The 19,224-nt window shown below is 39.4% G+C and overlaps 1 protein-coding gene across 1 annotated transcript in view; it reads left to right on the forward strand.

Moving 5' to 3' along the window:
* TSPAN13 (tetraspanin 13) overlaps window positions 1-14,302 on the forward strand; it is a 37,675-nt gene extending 23,373 nt beyond the window's left edge. Inside the window, exons 2-6 of the mRNA XM_069587599.1 lie at window positions 1,088-1,255; window positions 2,222-2,302; window positions 3,093-3,206; window positions 5,963-6,076; window positions 13,252-14,302. Of these exons, the coding sequence (XP_069443700.1) occupies window positions 1,088-1,255; window positions 2,222-2,302; window positions 3,093-3,206; window positions 5,963-6,076; window positions 13,252-13,326 (552 nt within the window). The 3' untranslated portion in view covers window positions 13,327-14,302. The remainder of the gene's footprint in view (window positions 1-1,087; window positions 1,256-2,221; window positions 2,303-3,092; window positions 3,207-5,962; window positions 6,077-13,251) is intronic.
* The last annotated feature ends 4,922 nt before the right edge of the window (window positions 14,303-19,224 follow it).

The following is a 19,224-nucleotide window of genomic DNA, read 5'->3' on the forward strand; positions in this document are numbered from 1 at the left end:
TTCTATTTCTCCCAGCAGGGTATTAAAAACTGTCAAGTTGCTCCAGGAAATGGTTAACACTTGATTGACTTGAAGATCCTGTCTCTTTCCTGTTCCACCCCCATCCCCACCCTTCCCACATACCTACTGAAGCTGTGTCTTCTATCAGTTGATTATAATCTTAATATGACATGCTATTTAAGTGTTATTTTAAAGAAGTAGCTGTAACTTTGAGTGGTAATGACCGATTGAGGCACGTGTTTACCTCTTACACTTGACTTTGTTTTATAATACAAATTAAATGGTTTGGATGTAAAATAATTTCTTCTTACTCAGAATGCCATGTTTAAGTAATGTAGCTAAAATCTCTTAACACTCTATTCGTCCTAAAAGTTTTAATAGTTTCTCTCTATATTTGAATGCTAATGGAAAAGATAATGATATCTAAAGCAATCCATTTCAGTGACAGTTCTGCAAGATATTTTTGGCTGTTCCAAGGGTCAAGTTCTGTGATAGGTGTGGGCAATACAGAGAGGTGAAAAGATGGGGTCTCTAAGTTGTTCACAGACCCCTATGAGAGATAAGCTTGGAATCAGAGTGTTAATATGATGAAGAGAGTAGAACCACATTTGAAGAACAGAGATTGCTCAGAGAATTGAGAAATGAATTTGGTTTGTTGGGGACTTAGGAAGACACCCCAGAGAAGTTCACTTGTTCTGGGCTTTGAAAGAAAGATATGTGATTTCCACATGAGGAACCTAGTGTGTTAGACTGAGATATATTGGTGTCTAGCAGTTTTAAATATGCTATTAGTTCAAAAGCTTAAGTAGAAATCATTTAGGTTTAGTAAACCAGATGGCCTCTGAGGCCCCACACTATATAGATGATTGTTTTTTAAAAGCGGGTCTGAGGATTAATACTTGTTAAAACAACACTATGATGAGATCACATGTGTATTCTAGTATCAAGTGTTAGCAATCATTTGTAAGCTACTAAGCAGGTGCTTGAAGGATGTCCTTGATATTAATATATAAGTTGGCACTTTTCCTCTTCCTTTTCCCTGCCCCTTCCCCTCCCGCCTCACTGCCCTTTGTGGTGATTTTTGCAGTTGGTTAGCCTGCTTCTGATTGGAATTGCTGCATGGGGCATCGGCTTCGGGCTGATTTCCAGTCTCCGTGTGGTCGGCGTGGTCATTGCCGTTGGCATCTTCTTGTTCCTGATCGCGTTAGTGGGGCTGATTGGAGCTGTGAAACACCATCAGGTGTTGCTTTTTTTTGTATCCTTTTTTACAACTGGGAGTTTTACCCCCACTGGGTTTGTTTTTACCTTGTTGATTACTCTTTTTATAACTCTAACTTAAAATTACCATCAGGAGATGAATTGTCAGACAGCAGCTCCTGGCAAGCATTATGTGTATTTGCTCAACCAATATTAGGAACATTTCTTAGTTAAGTTACTGTATGTTTACATATGCTCTCTTCTTTTCACATCATGAAGAATGTATTCTGCAAGTTTAGTATCGTCCTATGTGTATGTTGCAAATTCAGCATTACGTTTAACTGATTCAGTGGCCTCTAGGTCCTTTCCAAGTCTTTAATATTAGGTTGAGAATTTCTCAGTGATTTTTTTAAGACTCCGTATTCGGAAAGCTTGCATATATTTATCTATACTTACTTCCTCCTTTTTCTATGTGACAATTTTTATTTTAATCTAAATGAAATTACAATGGATCAGCTATTATTTATTTTTAATGTCATTGAAGTATAGTTGATTTAAACGTTGTGTTTAATTTCTGCTGTACAGCAAAGTGACTCAGTTATACACATATCATATGTATTTTTTTCACATTCTTTTCCATTATGGCTTATCACAGGATATCGAATATAACTCCCTGTACTATACAGTAGGACCTTGTTTATCCACTCTTATATATGTAACACCTTGCATCTGCTAATCCCAAACTCCAAAGCCATCCCTTTGTACTCCTCTTCCCCTTGGCAGCACAAGTCTGTTCTCTATGACAGAAAGCCTTTAAATAATTACTGTAGTTAGTATTTTTTTATGTAATTATACCTACAGTGTTTTATCAAAATAAAAATTACATGTATTCTTTTTGAAGTTTCTCAAGTGCCCTTGTTCTATTTTCTAGGTGGCTTCCTTTTAGTGCCTCATGAAGCTGTTAGTACCTCTGTTTTATGTTATTCTAAATATTTCTAGAAGTATACTTAACTTTGATTCTCAGTACATGATTATTCTCTTGCTTGTATTTATTGTCCAGTTTTCGGTATCATGTGCTTGTTTAGCCCTGAACCAGGAGCAACAGGTAAGCAAAGGTTTTTTTTCTTTTTTTCTTTTTCTTTCTGCTTTATTGTACCACATAGTATGGGAAAAAGAGGGAGGCGGGAGGAGTGATTGGAATATAAAATAATTTCTTGTTCAGAATGCCATTTCCCTCTATATAGTCGAAGTCTTTTGTGCCTGACTGCCTTCATGGGGCTGATTTGAGCCCTACAACATCAGATGTTGCTATTTTTTGCATCTTTGAAGTAGAATTTTGCCCTCACAGGGTCTAAAAGTGCTCTTGCTAATGGATGTTCACCCAGTCTTTCCCTGCCAGTATGCAATGAAACATGTGCTCCAGAATGTTTGCAGTTTCATTCTGGCAATTATTCTTTTCAAACATTAATTAGTTTGAAGAATATGGGTCTCAGTTTTGGGGCAATGGAAAATTTGTCTTGCTACATTCTGGGAACTTTGAACCAAGTGCTTCTTTGAAACTGCACGTGAACATGAATTTTTATTCTTGAGATAGCAATGGTGCCTTCTTTTTGTTGCAGATTGAGGTATAACCCTTCGAAAAGTTTTGATGGTCTTATAAAGAGTATTTGTTTTAGGTATACACAGTATTAAGAGTTGTAGGCCCCGGTTTTATATATTTTATGCAGGGGTAACACATTTTATTTATTTATTGATGGCCACTCTGTGTGGCATGTGAGGTCTTCCCCAACCAGGGATTAAACATGTACCCCTTGCAGTGGAAGCAGAGAGTCTTAACCGCTGGACCACCAGGGATGTCCTGTATTTTAATGTATATGTTAAATGCGTTTTTGTAGGCTCAGCTCCTGGAAGTTGGTTGGAACAATACAGCAAGTGCTCGGAATGACATCCAGAGAAATTTAAACTGCTGTGGGTTCCGAAGTTTTAACCCAAATGACACCTGTCTGGCAGTAAGTACAAAGTATAAAACATTTTTGGAGACATATTGCATACAGATGGGCTTCCCTGGTAGCTCACCTGGTAAAGAATCTGTCTGCAATGCAGGAGGCCCCGGTTCGATTCCTAGGGCAGGAAGATCCCCTGAAGAATGGACAGACTACCCACTCCAATATTCTTGGGCTTCCCTGATGGCTCAGCTGGTGAAGAATCTGCTTGCAATGTGGGAGACCTGGGTTCAATCCCTGGTTTGGGAGGATCCCCTGGAGAAGGGAACTGCTACCCACTCCAGTATTCTCGCCTGGAGAATTCCATAGACTATCCATGGGGTCTCAAAGAGTCGGACATGACTGAGCGACTTTCACACTAGCGCATACAGATAAATAATGGTAAACACGGAAGACATGGACTTCTGATGCTGAATTGTACTTAAAAAACGTTTTTATATACCAGTGTTCCATTCTGTGAACACTGTTGTATCAATTGTCTGTTCTCAAGTATCCATTCCTGAGGGTCCTGAATATCCCACAGACACCAAAGATGATTTGGGTTCTTTGCCTCTAATTCCTTCCCATTCAGCTCCTCCCAGAACAAGTTGCGAAAGGTTAGCGAGTAAATGTCTTCGTTTGGAAGCCTATTGGGGGGAAGGAAGAGAGTCGTCTGTATTAAATTGGGCTTGTCAACCAGCTATATATCCCCAGGGTGGAGAACACATGGAACCATCCTCTTTCCTCTCTCCCCTCCTCCCCATCACAACTTCATGCCCTTTCTGTCTGAAAGCTAAGCTAGCAATGGACCAATTAGAGCCATTCTGTTGATCATGCCTAACTCCTGACCTTGCAGGTCCAACCCAGTCCTTTATGGGGATAGACTTGGAGCTTGGCTTTTCTGGTAGTCAGATGTGTTTATGTTTTGGGGAAACTTCTATTACCCCCTTGCTGAGCCCTGAGCTGGATATCCCCTCATTGAGGCCTCCTTTGTGGGATTCATAATTTTCTATTGCTGTGTATTACGTGATCACAATTTTAGTGGTTAAAACAACATCCATTTATTACCTTAGTTTTCCTAAGTCAGGAGTCTGGGCTTGGCTTGACTGGGTCCTGTGCTCAGGATCTCACCGGAATGAAGTGTCAGCCAGGGCTGCAGTTTCATCTGAGGTTTGGAGTCTCCTATGAAGCTATCATGGGCCAAATTCAGCTTCTGGTGGTTGTAGGGCTGAAGTTCCATTTTCTTGCTGGTGTCTCCTAGCTCCAGCTGCAGTCAGTTCTTAACTATACAGCCATCTCACAACAGAGCTTCGTTTTATGAAGACAGTGACTTATGTAATGCCACATAAACATGGGAGAGAGGACCCATCATATTCACAAATTCTATCCAGTCTCCAGGGGTGATTATTCAGGGATGGGGTATCTTGGGAGCCAGCTTAGGATTTTCAGTTCAGTTCAGTTCAGTCGCTCAGTCGTGTCCGACTCTTTGCGACCCCGTGAATCGCAGCATGCCAGGCCTCCCTGTCCATCACCAATTCCCGGAGTTCACTCAAACTCACGTCCATCGAGTCAGTGATGCCATCCAGCCATCTCATCCTCTGTTGTCCCCTTCTCCTCCTGCCCCAAATCCCTCCCAGCATCAGAGTCTTTTCCAATGAGTCAACTCTTTGCATGAGGTGGCCAGAGTATTGGAGTTTCAGCTTTAGCATCCTTCCTTCCAAAGAACACCCAGGGCTGATCTCCTTCAGAATGGACTGGTTGGATCTCCTTTCAGTCCAAGGGACTCTCAAGAGTCTTCTCCAACACCACAGTTCAAAAGCATCAATTCTTCGGCATTCAGCTTTCTTCACAGTCCAACTCTCATATCCACCCATGACCACTGGAAAAACCATAGCCTTGACTAGACGGACCTTAGTCGGCAAAGTAATGTCTCTGCTTTTGAATATGCTATCTAGGTTGGTCATGACTTTTCTCCCAAGGAGTAAGCGTCTTTTAATTTCATGGCTGCAGTCACCATCTGCAGTGATTTTGGAGCCCCCAAAAATAAAGTCTGACACTGTTTCCACTGTTTTCCCATCTATTTCCCATGGAGTGATGGGACCGGTTGCCATGATCTTCGTTTTCTGAATGTTGAGCTTTAAACCTACTTTTTCACTCTCTACTTTCACTTTGATCAAGAGGCTTTTTAGTTCCTCTTCACTTTCTGCCATAAGGGTGGTGTCATCTGCATATCTGAGGTTATTGAGATTTCTCCCAGTAATCTTGATTCCAGCTTGTGCTTCTTCCAGCCCAATGTTTCTCATGATGTACTCTGCATAGAAGTTAAATAAGCAGGGTGACAATATACAGCCTTGATGTACTCCTTTTCCTGTTTGGAACCAGTCTGTTGTTTCATGTCCAGTTCTAACTGTTGCTTCCTGACCTGCATATAGGTTTCTCAAGGGGCAGGTCAGGTGGTCTAGTATTCCCATCTCTTTCAGAATTTTCCACGGTTTATTGTGATCCACACAGTCAGAGGCTTTGGCATAGTCAATAAAGCAGAAATAGATGTTTTTCTGGAACTTTCTTGCTTTTTCCATGATCCAGCGGATGTTGGCCATTTGATCACTGGTTCCTTTGCCTTTTCTAAAACCACTTTGGACACTGCTAAAGAAGAATGGTCTCCAATTGGATATGATATTCCAGACACTAATTTTTATGTGGATGAGTTTTTTTTTTAAACTTTCTCATTATAAATGTACTTTTCAATACAAGTTTTTTTTTTTTTTTTTTAATTGATGCAGAGCTGTGTGAAAAGCAGCCACCCCTGCTCACCCTGTGCTCCAATAATAGGAAGATATGCGGGAGAGGTTTTGAGATTTGTCGGTGGCATTGGCCTCTTCTTCAGTTTTACAGAGGTATGTGCACATAACTCAGTATCTTTGTCACAGGGACAAACAGGGATTTCTGTTTTCTAGGGCATGAGGGTGTGGCTTTTTGCCTTAGCATGGCACTGAACTTTTGGAACATATTGATGGATGTTTTCACTGAGAACTAATATTGCAATAGGAGGACCCCTGGCTTGAAGTCAGAAGATAGAGCTTCCTTTTTAAGGAAATGCTTGATCATTAAATTATGTAAAATAAAATAAACAGATGAAGAGACTAGACTGAGTCATCTCTAGGGTCTCTTCTATTTCTAGAGTTGTATGATAAATTATAACTTTAAATATAATTTTGGCATAGGTAGCACCTTCACATTGTTTAATATATCTGTTAATGTGTAGTATACCCACATATGTTTACATAAAGGTTTACTTTGGAAAATTACCTTCCAACTCCATCCCTCACTCCCCTTTGTTCCTAGCCTTCTAAAATCTGTTAAGTAACCACAGTTATTAATTTCTTATCTATATAATATTTATATTATATTAGTGTATTATTATATTGACATACATCTAAGCAAAACCACATGCATATTATTTTGGTAATTTTTGAGGAATGCAGAATTCCTCATTATTTTTGTTGAATGCTTGATAACCATGGACATTTTTGATGCATCTGAATTGTCAATACATATTCAAATTAAATTTTTTCTTTAATTCATAAATTCTGCCTGCAGTGCTTTATTTCATGGAGATGTTCCTATAACTCTGTAAAATGGATACACAAGAATGTTTATTGTTTGTAACAGTGGACCTTTGGGCCAGCTTGTGTTTTCCAATAAGGAGCTGGCTAAATTTGAGTTTACTAGACAAGAGCCACTAGTTAAACAATGCACTGTGTGGTTAGAAACCTACTTTCCCTGCTTACTAGCTAAGCAGGGTAAGTAGGTTTGACCTTGGGCAAGTAACTTTCTCTTTCTGTGCTTCTGTTTCTTCATCTTTACAAACAGGCATAATAACGGAAAGCCCCTATTTCATAGAGTTGTTGTGATACTTAAAGGAGCTAGTATATATATTAATAAAGCTTGCAATATTTAGAATAATGCCTGATATATGGCAGGTGCTGTGTGTTTAGCTGCTGGTTTGTAGACATGAGTAAATTGTACATATTATGCCCGCTTAAAAAAAGATGCTGGGACCCCAATGATTGCTGTGTTAATTGTTTTTGTTACTCCCCTATTGTAGACATATAATAGAATAATATGTATAGAGTAATGCTGTTAGGTGAGATTGTGCACATAATTATAGAAATATATGGTAGGCTATTGTAAGAATAAGCATTTATCTTTAAAAGAAAATCAGAAAAATATTAACTGTTTTGTATGTTTGAAGTTCACTCTGTCATTTAACTTCTTGGATATTTAATTTCCCCTTCAGTGTGTCCCTATAATAAGTAATTCCATAGTTAACTTCCTTGTATGTAATTTTTTATCTGTATTCTCTAGCTTTTTTCTTTGAGTACACCTCCAAAAGTAAACTATGACACATTCAGTATGTGGGCATTTTAAAAGAGTTTGATAAATATTGCCAAATGGCCATTTGGGGGAGATTCTACCAACTTTTGCTTTAAGCACTAGTTCTTGATATTTTTATCTTAAAAGATACTTGCCAGTTTAATAGGTGTAAATAGTATTACAGTTTGCTTGCTCTTTTGGAAATGTGACTAGTGAATTTGAAAATAAGTTCATGTGTTTCTGGCCCGCTGGCATTTCTTCTATCAGTTGCCTGCCTAAAGTCTGTCTCAGTCAAGGCCCTTTGGATCCCGTCACTCAGTCTGTGCCAAAAAGGGGAAATTTTTTTAAAAGATGAGAGCGGGCCACAGGGCCCAGAAAGTGTCTAGAAAGGAGGGCCCAGGGCTGGGGGCTCCCCAGCCACACAGAAGGCTGTCTGTTCTGCTTTTCTTTCCTCCCTTCCCTCCCATCCCCTCTTCCTCTTGTCTGTCACTCTGCTTGGCTTCTTGTTATGCTTGCAATTTCTTGGGCATTGACTTCACTTTTTTATGACTTTTAAATAAAATTCATAGATGTTACTTTTACATAGTTAGTTTATTGCTTCTACCTATGTGGTTTACCCAGTTGATTTGTATGTTTAGAAAGGCGTTTCTCATTTTGATTATATATGTTAAAAATGGTGAAAGTAGACAGTATAGGTGATACGAACACACTTTAACGCTTTGTGGAAAGTCTTCTTTTGGAGAACTGCAGAATAAGGCAGAAGGCAAGGAGCTTTTATAGGATGAAGAATAAGGAAGAGAATAATAGAAAATATCTTGTTAGCTGGGGCCAGAGAGTCAGTCTTGTTTGGGAGGAGAAGGTCTAGAGTTGGCTTGGCCTTTGGGGATTGGCTGGCCGAATATGCTGCACTTTTGGTGAAGCGGAGAGTTTACAGGGACACAGAAGTTACCCAGGTATTTTTACTCGCTGATGTGGCACCCTGGATAATATTATAGCAGCTTCATCTTGGGCCTAGAAGTTTATTTCTCTCTGTACAACTAAATATAAAAATACATACATATATCTCAGTTTTATTTTATTATTTTATTTTTATTTTTTATCTCAGTTTTATTGAGGTATAATAGACAAAATTGTAAGGTATTTAAAGTGTGCATCATGATGATTTGATGGATGTATACATGTGGAAGCTCTTCTTTGTAGCTCAGATGGTAAAAGAATCTGCCTGCAATGCAGGAGACCTGAGTTTGATCCCCGAGACAGAGGAACCTGGCGGGCTACAACCCATGGAATCACAAAGAGTCGGACACAACTGAGCGACGTAACGCTACTACACTACACTATACATGTGAAAAGATTCCCCCATCAATTTAATTAACATTTACCTATTTTTTTTTGGTGAGAACATTTAAATTCTACTCTGTCAGCCAATTTCAATTGTACAATATGGTATTATCAACTACAGTCAGCATGTTACACATTAGATCTCATTTTAATTGTGTGTGACATGTATTGCATTTATGCATATAATGTATATATACATATGTATAAAATGTGTAATTAATATAGATAGCACATTATATACATGTATGTGTGTATGTTTTACATACTTTATTCTAACTCAATTTTTGTTTCCCTTCAAGAATGAAAAGTCCACTCTTAGCTATAATGATCAAAGTGGAGATAAAGACCAAGCTCAGTAGTCACTTTTTTAAGGAAGTTTCCCCTAACATCCCTTTCTAATCTAAGCATTTTCTCATTTTAGTTTTTCTCAGGAAAGAGCCATCTTATTTCTGGGTTGGTCATGGCATCGATCCAAGAAAATTCATATACCACTTGAAAACAATTCTGTACACATTTCCTATCTTTCCTTTAAAAGAAAATTGGATTTTTGTCATAAAAACTTGAAAATATAGATGGTAAAAATATCAGAATGACCAATTTGAATATGCTTCATTAGCCAGAGTCAGTGGCCACGTGGTTTCTTTTTTATATCTGGGATATATTTTGAGAATTTAGTCCTTTTGAGCAGCTCCATTTTCTTCTCATCAGGTCACGCTGCTTCAGCTATGCATATTTTTTTAAAGAGGATTGTATTTTTAGAGCAGTTAAGTTCACAATGATACTGAGAGTACGGAACAAAGATGTCCAGGATCGCCCTCCCCGCTCCCGCCCATGCACAGCCTCCCCCACTATCACGACTGCTCACCAGACGCTGCATTTGTCATGCTTAACCCACACTGGCACGTCGTAACCACTCCAAGTCCATCACCTCCGTTAGGGTTCACTTTTGCCGTTGTATGATCTATGAGTTCAGACAAATATATCCGTTGCTGTGGTATCATACAGAGTATGTTCACTGCCCTAAAGATCCTCTGTGCTCTGTTCATTCCTCCCAGCCCCCACTGTTTTTTTAAAATACTAATCATTTAAGAGTATAAACTCTTGGGTCTTAGATTTTGCAAGTGTTCTTTCATGGAATCCTTCTTTATATTTTATACACCAATTCCTTTTGAAACCTAACTAGAGATTTTAATAACATTCTATCCAATCTGATATTTTTTTGGGTGTATACACTTTCTCTTTTTAAATTTTTATTCAGTATTTCACAGAATCAGCAATTCTCAGAACTTGAAGGGATGAGTCTAACTAGCTGATGATTTCTTATCATAGAAGAAATAGAAAGAGTTCGTTTGAACTATTTTGTAACACATGAAAATAAATTTAAACCATCAAAGAAACATTGATTTAAAATTTAAAAAAAAAGTTTTAAAAGTTAGCACATATGCTTTGTAGAAACTTTTAGAAAATACAGAAAATTGTGAAGCTGAAAGACTGGATCTACTACCTGAAGTTACCTACTCAAATCATCAACATTAATAATTTGGTATATTATGTTACATCTTTCTACATTTAATAAATATAAAAATAGCAAAGGACACACTTGTTACACACTCTACATAGACATTTTATAAAACTGTACTTTGGTGACCTACCATGTCCTGGGTATAGGTTCTAGAATCAGCAGAGTTCATGATCAGGTCTAGTCAAAGTTACCATTGAAAATCTTTAAATCATGAGCACCTTTGTAATCTAAAAATCCAATATACAACTTGGATCTTTCTGTACTTTAGGCATGACCTACCTGTCATGCTCTCCCTGGTTGCAAGGAGATGGTGGTTTGGCAGTGGGACACACAGAAGAGGTGGTCTCGTTTTGTCACAGTTGAATTGGAGGAATTAAACTTTGATAGAATATGGCTCCAGGTTATGAGTATTTAATTTACTTGATGGCCCTATTTCCCCTAAGGACTGTAACTTGCACTATCAGCTTGTATCCTGGGTTGATAATAACAGTATTTAACAATCTCAAAACTAACCAGAAGTTTCCTGTGTGCCCATGGTTCTGAGACAGGGGCAGGGAAATGATGGTCGGGCAGGTTGAGGGGTGGTGGAGAAGTTACTCTGTGTGAAAGGATTTCAGTCCTGTAATATGAGTGTGGCTGAAATGGCAGATGGAATGTTGTTAGCCTGAGAATGGCCAGTACCACATCAAATTCTTCTCTCAAGCAACAAAATAATTAGATGCATGGACCCCAGATTTGAACCCTGGCTCTAGCACTCATGGCCAGGGTGATTGTTATACAGTTATTTAACCTCTCCATGCCTCAGTTCCCTCATTGGTAAAATGAGGACAATGACAATTCCTATCATATAGAGTTTTTCATCAAATGGTATGAATTTGTGAAGTGTGAAGAACTGAGCTAGACACAAAGTACTCTGTATGTTTAAGTAAATTCCCCCCATCCCTGCCTTGTCATACAGACTCCAAACCAGACTTTCTACTTCCTTTGCTGCTGCTGCTGCTAAGTCACTTCAGTCGTGTCCGACTCTGTGCGACGCCATAGACGGCAGCCCACCAGGCTCCCCTGTCCCTGGGACTCTCCAGGCAAGAGTACTGGAGTGGGTTGCTATTTCCTAAATTAGACTTATCTTTCCTTGGTTCACCTCTCAAACCAGCAGCCCCTACATCCTTAGATGTTGTAACAACTATATAAGCATTGCCAGTCATGAATTTCCTTTTTTTATTTTTTCCTTGGCCATGCCTTACAGCTTGTGGGATCTCAGTTCTCCGACCAAGTATTGAACCCAGGCTATGACAGTGAAAGCCCAGAATCCTAACCACTAGGCCACCAGGGAACTCCTCTGCCAGTCATGAGTTTTACAGTAACTCGGGAATTATTACTGTGGTAAATGGAGAAAATTTTGGATTTACCACTGTTGTCTAGAGGTAGTTTCAACAGCTGCTGCTGCTGCTGCTAAGTTGCTTCAGTCATGTCCGACTGTGCAACCCCATAGACGACAGCCCACCAGGCTCCCCCGTCCCTGGGATTCCCCAGGCAAGAACACTGAAGTGGGTTGCCATTTCCTTCTCCAGTGCATGAAAGTGAAAAGTGAAAGGGAAGTCACTCAGTTGTGTCCGACTCTTCGCGACCCCATGGACTGCAGCCCACGAGGCTCCTCCGTCCATGGGACTTTCCAGCCAAGAGTACTGGAGTGGGTTGCCGTTGCCTTCTCCGAGTTTCAATAGCTAATGAGTAGTTATGAAGTCGAACAGACAAAATTTAGATTAAAAGTTGGCCTAGGTCTGAAATATGGAAATATAATTTGAATTTCATTTTGTTTCATTAAATTTTGTCTAAGAATTTTTGAGTATTTTAAATAAATCAGCTTTGAGGTAGCAGGACCACCAGAATGAACACATTTCTTATTTAAAAAAATGATAGTTTCTATTGGCTATCTCATTAGTGAACATGGTGAGGGAAATGTGACAATCACTATTTAATTACTTTTCTGAAAGTATACATCTCCCCACCTTTGGAGAGGTAGGAATTACATTTTTAATGATCTGTGTTGGAAAATGTATTTATTGCAGCGTTTTTGTTATTGCTTAATTTTCACTGAACTTAGTTTGAATTAGCAAAACATATGATATTTTAGCTATTAAGACAAGTTAGTGTTTGTATTTGCTTCCTTTTGCACTCTAATAAGTAATCACACTTGTAGTAGCTTAAAGCAACACAGATTTACTGTCTTAAACTTCTGGAGATCAGAAGCTTAAAGTAGAGACTGTTTCTGGAAGCTCTAGGAGAGACGTGTTTCCTTGCCTTTTCTACCTTCTAGAGGCTGCCTGCGCTCCTTGGCTCGATTCCAAATTGACATTTTTCCATCTTCAAAGCTAGCAGCATGGCGTCTTCTGACTCTCCTTGCTAATGCCTCTGTTGTCACATTGCCTTTGAGCTGTCTTGGCTCTGTCTCTGGTTTTTGTCCTTCCTGCTTCCCTCTTTCAAGGACCCTTTTGATTACATCACAGAGTTCACTCTCGTGATCTCTTTATCTCATGAGCTTTAACGCAGTCATGTCTGCAGTGTCCCTATTATGGTGTAAGATAGCATGCTCACAGGTTCTGAGGATTATGGTGTGGACAAGCTCAGAGCGCCATTACTTGGCCTACCCTAGTGTTCAGTTTTTCTTAGGGCAATGAATTTGGGTTACTTACTACATTTTAAAAAGAAATCTCTTCCTCTTTGAACAAACAATACAAAGTGCTTCAGAGAGTTCAGATTATTTTATGGGTCAACTGAGTAAACAGGCACAACTGTTACTTTCTCTTTCTTCTTTTCTTGCTTCCCTTCCAGATCCTGGGAGTTTGGCTGACCTACAGATACAGGAACCAGAAAGACCCTCGTGCTAATCCTAGTGCATTCCTTTGATGAGAAAACAAGGAACATCTTTCATATGCTGATCTTGTACACATCTTCTAAGTTAAGCTAATTTGCCTGTTTAAGGAAACAGTACCTGAAAAATTACATTATTGACAGTGGAGTTATATATTTTTATGTTTCTCTAAATGTTTTTCTTTTTCCATTGCTGAAACAAATCTGAAACTTGTGGTCTCCTCTGAACCTCAGTGGTAGCTGTAATCTGCTGTTTTTCACAGTGTCTGGCACTGTCTACTGTGGCCTTTCTTAGCATTTTTACCTGCAGAAAAACTTTGTAAGGCACTATTGTGTTGATCATATTGTGACTCTTAATGTATATCTCACTGGAATAATTGTTAAATGGCACTGTGTTGTATAGATAGTTCTCACTGGAAAAAAAGAGTTGAAGTTTATTAAAGCCAGAAAGTATGAGATTATTATAAGTTCAACAAGGGAAATCTAAACTCCCCAGTTTTTTGTCCTTTTAGGAAAGAAGTGATGTGGTGAATATTGTTAATATAAAAGTGATGTTAGTTCTAGTAGTCTTTCTGATCACACTAATGTAGTCTAGAAATAGTCGTGTCTTTAGGAAAGTATGGTTTAGGTTTTGATTTTTACAGGTAAGTGAAAAGGAGAAATGATTTCCTGAATGTCCTAATGTGTAACGTTTACCTTTGGCCTTCAAAATGAAATGAGTTTGAGAAATTCAGAAAGCATATCTATATATAATCTTGGTATTCTTTTATAATAATTTGAAGTCCAAAAGATTGCCTTTTTAAACAAGTTACTATTAATTCGTTGGCTCATGAATTAAAACAATATTTGATTATCTTACAAATTCTAAATACCCTTCTCATGAAATTTCTCAGTATTGTCACAGCAGCTTGTCAAATCCAAGCATATTTGAATGTGATCTCCCATAATTTGAAATTTAAATAGTATTGTGGTTCTGTATATTATGTTAAAAAATTAAAGTATGGAAACCTTTCTTCGTCTTTGGATGTTTGAATTAAAAGAAAGTAATGGAAAGGTTGATAAATGAATTAAGTGAAGTGGAATTCTCTTTTTTGCTTTGGGTTCGTTGAACTGAGTTGCTATTTAAGTCTGTAATCCAACCGTGGAATTAACTTCCCGCACCAGTAAGTCATGCCAGAATCTTTTCTTGAAATGTTTCAGTGTCTATTTTCTCCATGTGAAAATTGTTTTTTAAAAGAGAAGTTGCTTATCTTGGTGGGGGGAAATATAGAAGTTCTTTCCTGTCACTACTAATTACCTGTCATATTTTATGTAGTATATGATATTTCATTAGTAATTGTTTTGATGCTTTTAGAGCAAGAAAGAGGAGAAATGGCTGACCTATATATAGAATTTTAAAGCATTTTGTTGGTGGGTACTTACATGCCTCTGACAGACTGGCTCATCTTTTAAGAAAGCTAAATTCTCTTGGTGCAATTCCCACGCTGTTGTAGATGAAGAAGAACCATTTTCCCTCTGTTCTCCTGAGTTCTCGACACAGACCCCACTTAATAAATGACAGATAACAAGAGAACCAACAGACGTTTATTAACATGTATACCTCATGTATGTATAGGAAATACCCAGAAAGACAGATTAACTCTTTGAGATGGCTCAAGCCATTGTCTTAATACCATCTTTAGCTAAGGGCAAGAGAAAGGTAGGGGTGTGTGTGTGTGTGTGTGTGTGTGTGTTGGTCAGGAAGCCAGTTATGGGAAGTTACCAGGTATGTGTGTGTGTGGTGGTCAGGAAGCCAGTTATGGGAAGTTACCAGGTATGTGTGTGTGTGTGGTGGTCAGGAAGCCAGTTATGGGAAGTTACCAGGGGTGTGGTGTGTGTGTGTGTGTGTCTGTGTGTGTGTGTCTGTGTGTGTGTGTCTGTGTGTGTGTGTCTGTGTGTATGTGTGTGTGTATCTGTGTGTGTGTGTGTGTGGTGGTGGTCGGGAAGCCAGTTATGGGAAGTTACCAGGAAAGGCACAGTAAACAAGGATGAGGTTTGTCAGCAGTTTTAAGCCAGCACCGTTGATATGAGTTTTTGGTGATTTGGAATCATGCTTCTCTTCCTGGTACAGAGAAGGAGACGTATTTACAAATGGAGATTGAAATGTAAGTTTATCTTACAGAAGAGTAAGTTTCTACTCTTTTTTTCCGAGCTTCTCCTGTCTGTTGTTCCTCCAAAATAATTGTTGCAAGAAAGGGGACCCCTTCCAGGTCCTGAGAGTTGGGCGGTCGTCTAACACTCAGAAGTGAATTGTCCAGAGACACACAGGCTGGCAAAACAAGAGACTTTGTTGAGAAGGGCCACCTGGGTGGAGAGCAGCAGGGTGAGGGAGCCCCAGAGGACTCTTCTGCCATGTGGCTCGCTCTCTTGGGTTTTGTGGTGATGTGATTAGTTTCCGGGCTGTCTCTGGCCGATCTTTCTGACTCAGGGTCCTTCCCAGTGGCTCACACGTCGCTCAGTCAAGATGGACTCCAGCAAGGAGAATTCTGGGACGACATATGGACTCGCATCTCCTGTCGCCTTCCAACCTTTTGACCTGAATTCTTCTGGTTGGTGGTAGCCTGTTAGTTCCATGTTCCTTACCAGGATCTCCTGTTATAAAATAACTCATGCAGATGGTTTCCGTGATTGCCTGAGCAGGGTGGGCGGTTTCAGTCGGTGATTACCCTCACGTAATCAGCTCACAATGATCTTTATGCCAGAGAGGCTGGGGTGACATGTTCTGTTCTCCCTCAGGGCTCAGGGCAGCCCTAAAAATGTTCCCACTTGTACCATGAGAGTGTGACACATGAAGGAAGTGAGATTTCTGGACTCTGTCTTCCTTTAGAGCATTTTGTATTTTCCCCATTTGCTTTATTGCATTTTGAAGTTTCCATGAGGTTCTGGAATCTCCTAATAGAATACTTTCTCTTGGTACAAATGATTCTATGTGGAAAGGGGCTGTTCCAGAGAAAAGCAACCCATAGCTTTGGTTTGTGCTCTAATTGCAACAGCATTAATTAGGTCAACTCAGTTACAGCCTGGGGATTGAGAAGCATGACTCTTTAGGGCCACTAACCTCTGAGTCCCAGATGGCTGTTGGTGAACCTGCTTGAGGTTTGACTGATCCCAGGATGACGGGAGGGCTGCTGTCTGTGTGCACAGAAATTTTGCCACAAAAACATTTTGTAAATTCAGAGGAGGCTGCATGTCAAATCAGGGTCTGTCTTGACCGACCAGACTGAGGACTAAAGACTCTAGAGCTTCTTCCTTCTAAACCTAGCACTTATTAAAAAAGACAAACTCAGCTTTAAAAAATTCTCTCATTCTCTGTATATGTATTTCACATAGAGAAATGTTTTAGAAAAACGTAATGCTACTACAAATGGAAAATTTTGAGGCTATACATTCTAGAAATCTCAGCTCATATAGCTTAAATTCCTCTCAGCTCCTGTGTCTGAGCCACCGTAATTTTGGTGTGAAAACCAGTTATACATTTTCAACCTCAGGAATATGTTGCTGCATGGAACCTTTCAGAGGAAAAAGAAACCAGAAGAGTGGCTTTTAGTTCTTCATTTCCTTCAGCCAGAAGCAAGCTCACACTGTTTTTCTAAATATTTGTTTAGCCCTGTTTAAGTTTATTCATTCTTTTGAAAATGCACTGTGTAAATATGTGAAACTGTTTCACCATTTAGCTGGTGGTGAGAAAGTTAGAATCCTGTTTCTACATAGTATTTTCTAGGGGAAAAACACTTTCAGACGTCATGGTTATGCAAATAGGGGCATTCACATGTCAGTTGTTTTATTGGAGATGACAATAAGTTGAAAAACCGTTGTCTGGGTGTCTGGATCAGAAAAGGGGTTTGTCTAAAGCTGTTGTGCCCTCGGTATGTTTGAGGCTAGCAGTTGATTTTTACACCAGGCTCTCTGTGCCAGGTGCAATTAATTACAAGGTGGGTTTTCAGAGAATGTTTTCTAGATAATTTTAAAGGGGCAGCGCCCTTGGCCCCACTCTTCCACCTGACCCCAGAGGGAGAGGGAGAAAGGAAAAAAGAGACCAGACAGAGCTTTTCGTGCTGAAATGTTTCTGGAATGTCACTATCACAATTGTAGTCAATGGCAGTTGTAGTCCTTGAAATGACTCTTGAGACAGTGGGAAAGGGGAAAAGCAGACCCCCCCTTCCCCCTCCAAGTGCCAGGCTGCTTCTCCCCTGCCCTCCCCTCTCCTCCCCACTCCCCTCTCCTCCCCTCCTCTCGCTTTTCTCTCCCCTCCCTTCAGGAAACTCAGCTTTTGGAGTTCTTTTGCAGAGAAGGGCTTCAGGGAGTTGCCTGTGAGTTAAAATATATGTCGAAGAATGGACTTTGCCACCACCTGGAGGATGAAACCACTCTGCTTACTTTGGGGATCTTGCTTTTGACAGGTTGGTAAGGTCACCACTTGACAAGTGGCCTTATAGTAAGTCGGCTAACTTCATCTGGCCTTTGAAGTCTGCTTGTTGGTGGGGCCCTGGAAAGTGCCGTTCTTGCCTTTGAGCTCTCTTTCTTCTCCCTCTCAGCCTCTGTTCTCACCAGGGATTACTAAATATGGGACCTCGGTAGCTACCTAGGATTACTGAAGGCATCAGGCAAGCAGAAAACCAGAGCAGAGTTAGCTGGTCCTTTGAAGACCACAGTTCTAAAACAGGTGTAGTCAGGTATGTTGATGGTCTACATAAATGACTTTTACAGATGCTTTTTGTTACTAATTTTTTTCCAGAATTTGTCCCTGCCTGCTCCCCTGCATGCTGTGGGGCCTCAGATAAAACTGATTAAAAAAATTGAAGGTAGTAAAATATACATAGCATAACATCTATCATTTTAAGCCTCAAGTATGTAGTTCGGTGTTACTAAGTACATTCACATTGTTGCACAACCATTACCACCACTTATTTCTAGAGTTTTTTTCATCTTCCCAAACTGAAACTCTGTTCAATAATAACCCCTCATCTTTTCCCTGCCTTTAGCAGCTGGCAACCACCATTCTACTTTGACTCTATGGATTTAACTGATACACATGCCTCATATTGAAATGGGGCAGAATTTGTGGCTGGTTTATTTCACTTAGCATAATGTCCTCCATATTCATCTATGTTATAGCCTATGTCAGAATTTCCTTCTTTTAAAGGCTACATAATACTCCATTCTATATGTACATCGCACATTTTGTTTACCCGTTTATTCATCGATGGATATTTGGTTTGCTTCCAAAGTGTTGTGAACAATGGTGCTATGAATGTGAGTGTATAGATATCTTTGGGGTACCTACTCAGAAGTGGACTTCTCAGATGTATGATAATTCTGTATTTTTTGAGGAATGGTCACATGTTTTTCCATAGTAGCTGCACCATTTTATATCCTGTCTAGGTTACCAACAGTTTTATTCAGCTGTTTGAAATAAGACTCTAGTCTTAAAGCATTCTTCCGTTTCTCTCTCAAGGTATGCTTTCATGTAAGTTTATTTAAACGCAAAGGAAAGATTGTGAGATGACAGTAAAGGGCTTGGTAGGAAGAGCAGGCACTCTTAACATTTCCATGAGCTAAAACAATGGTTTTGATGTTTGCAACTTCTCTTTCTAACCTGTGTACAGACACATTTCCTGTACCTGCAGTTATAGCATAGAAACTCCTAAAAACTCTTTTTCGCTTGTCTTTTTTGTTTCTCTATATGATGTTTATAACTTATTGATGACACTATAGTGCATTTTCTGTTAGTGAACAAGTAATCATTAGATTTGGAGGTGGTGTTTAAATAATGTTGCCATAGGCATCTTCACAGAACAATTTCTCTTGAATTATTTAATTGGGACAAATTATTGCAAGTAGAGGAAACTGGGTCAAAGTTGATGAGTTTTTTTAAAATGACTGTTGCTCTGCCAC

The sequence above is a fragment of the Ovis canadensis genome, chromosome 4 (assembly GCF_042477335.2).
Source record: "Ovis canadensis isolate MfBH-ARS-UI-01 breed Bighorn chromosome 4, ARS-UI_OviCan_v2, whole genome shotgun sequence".
Classification (NCBI taxonomy): domain Eukaryota; kingdom Metazoa; phylum Chordata; class Mammalia; order Artiodactyla; family Bovidae; genus Ovis; species Ovis canadensis.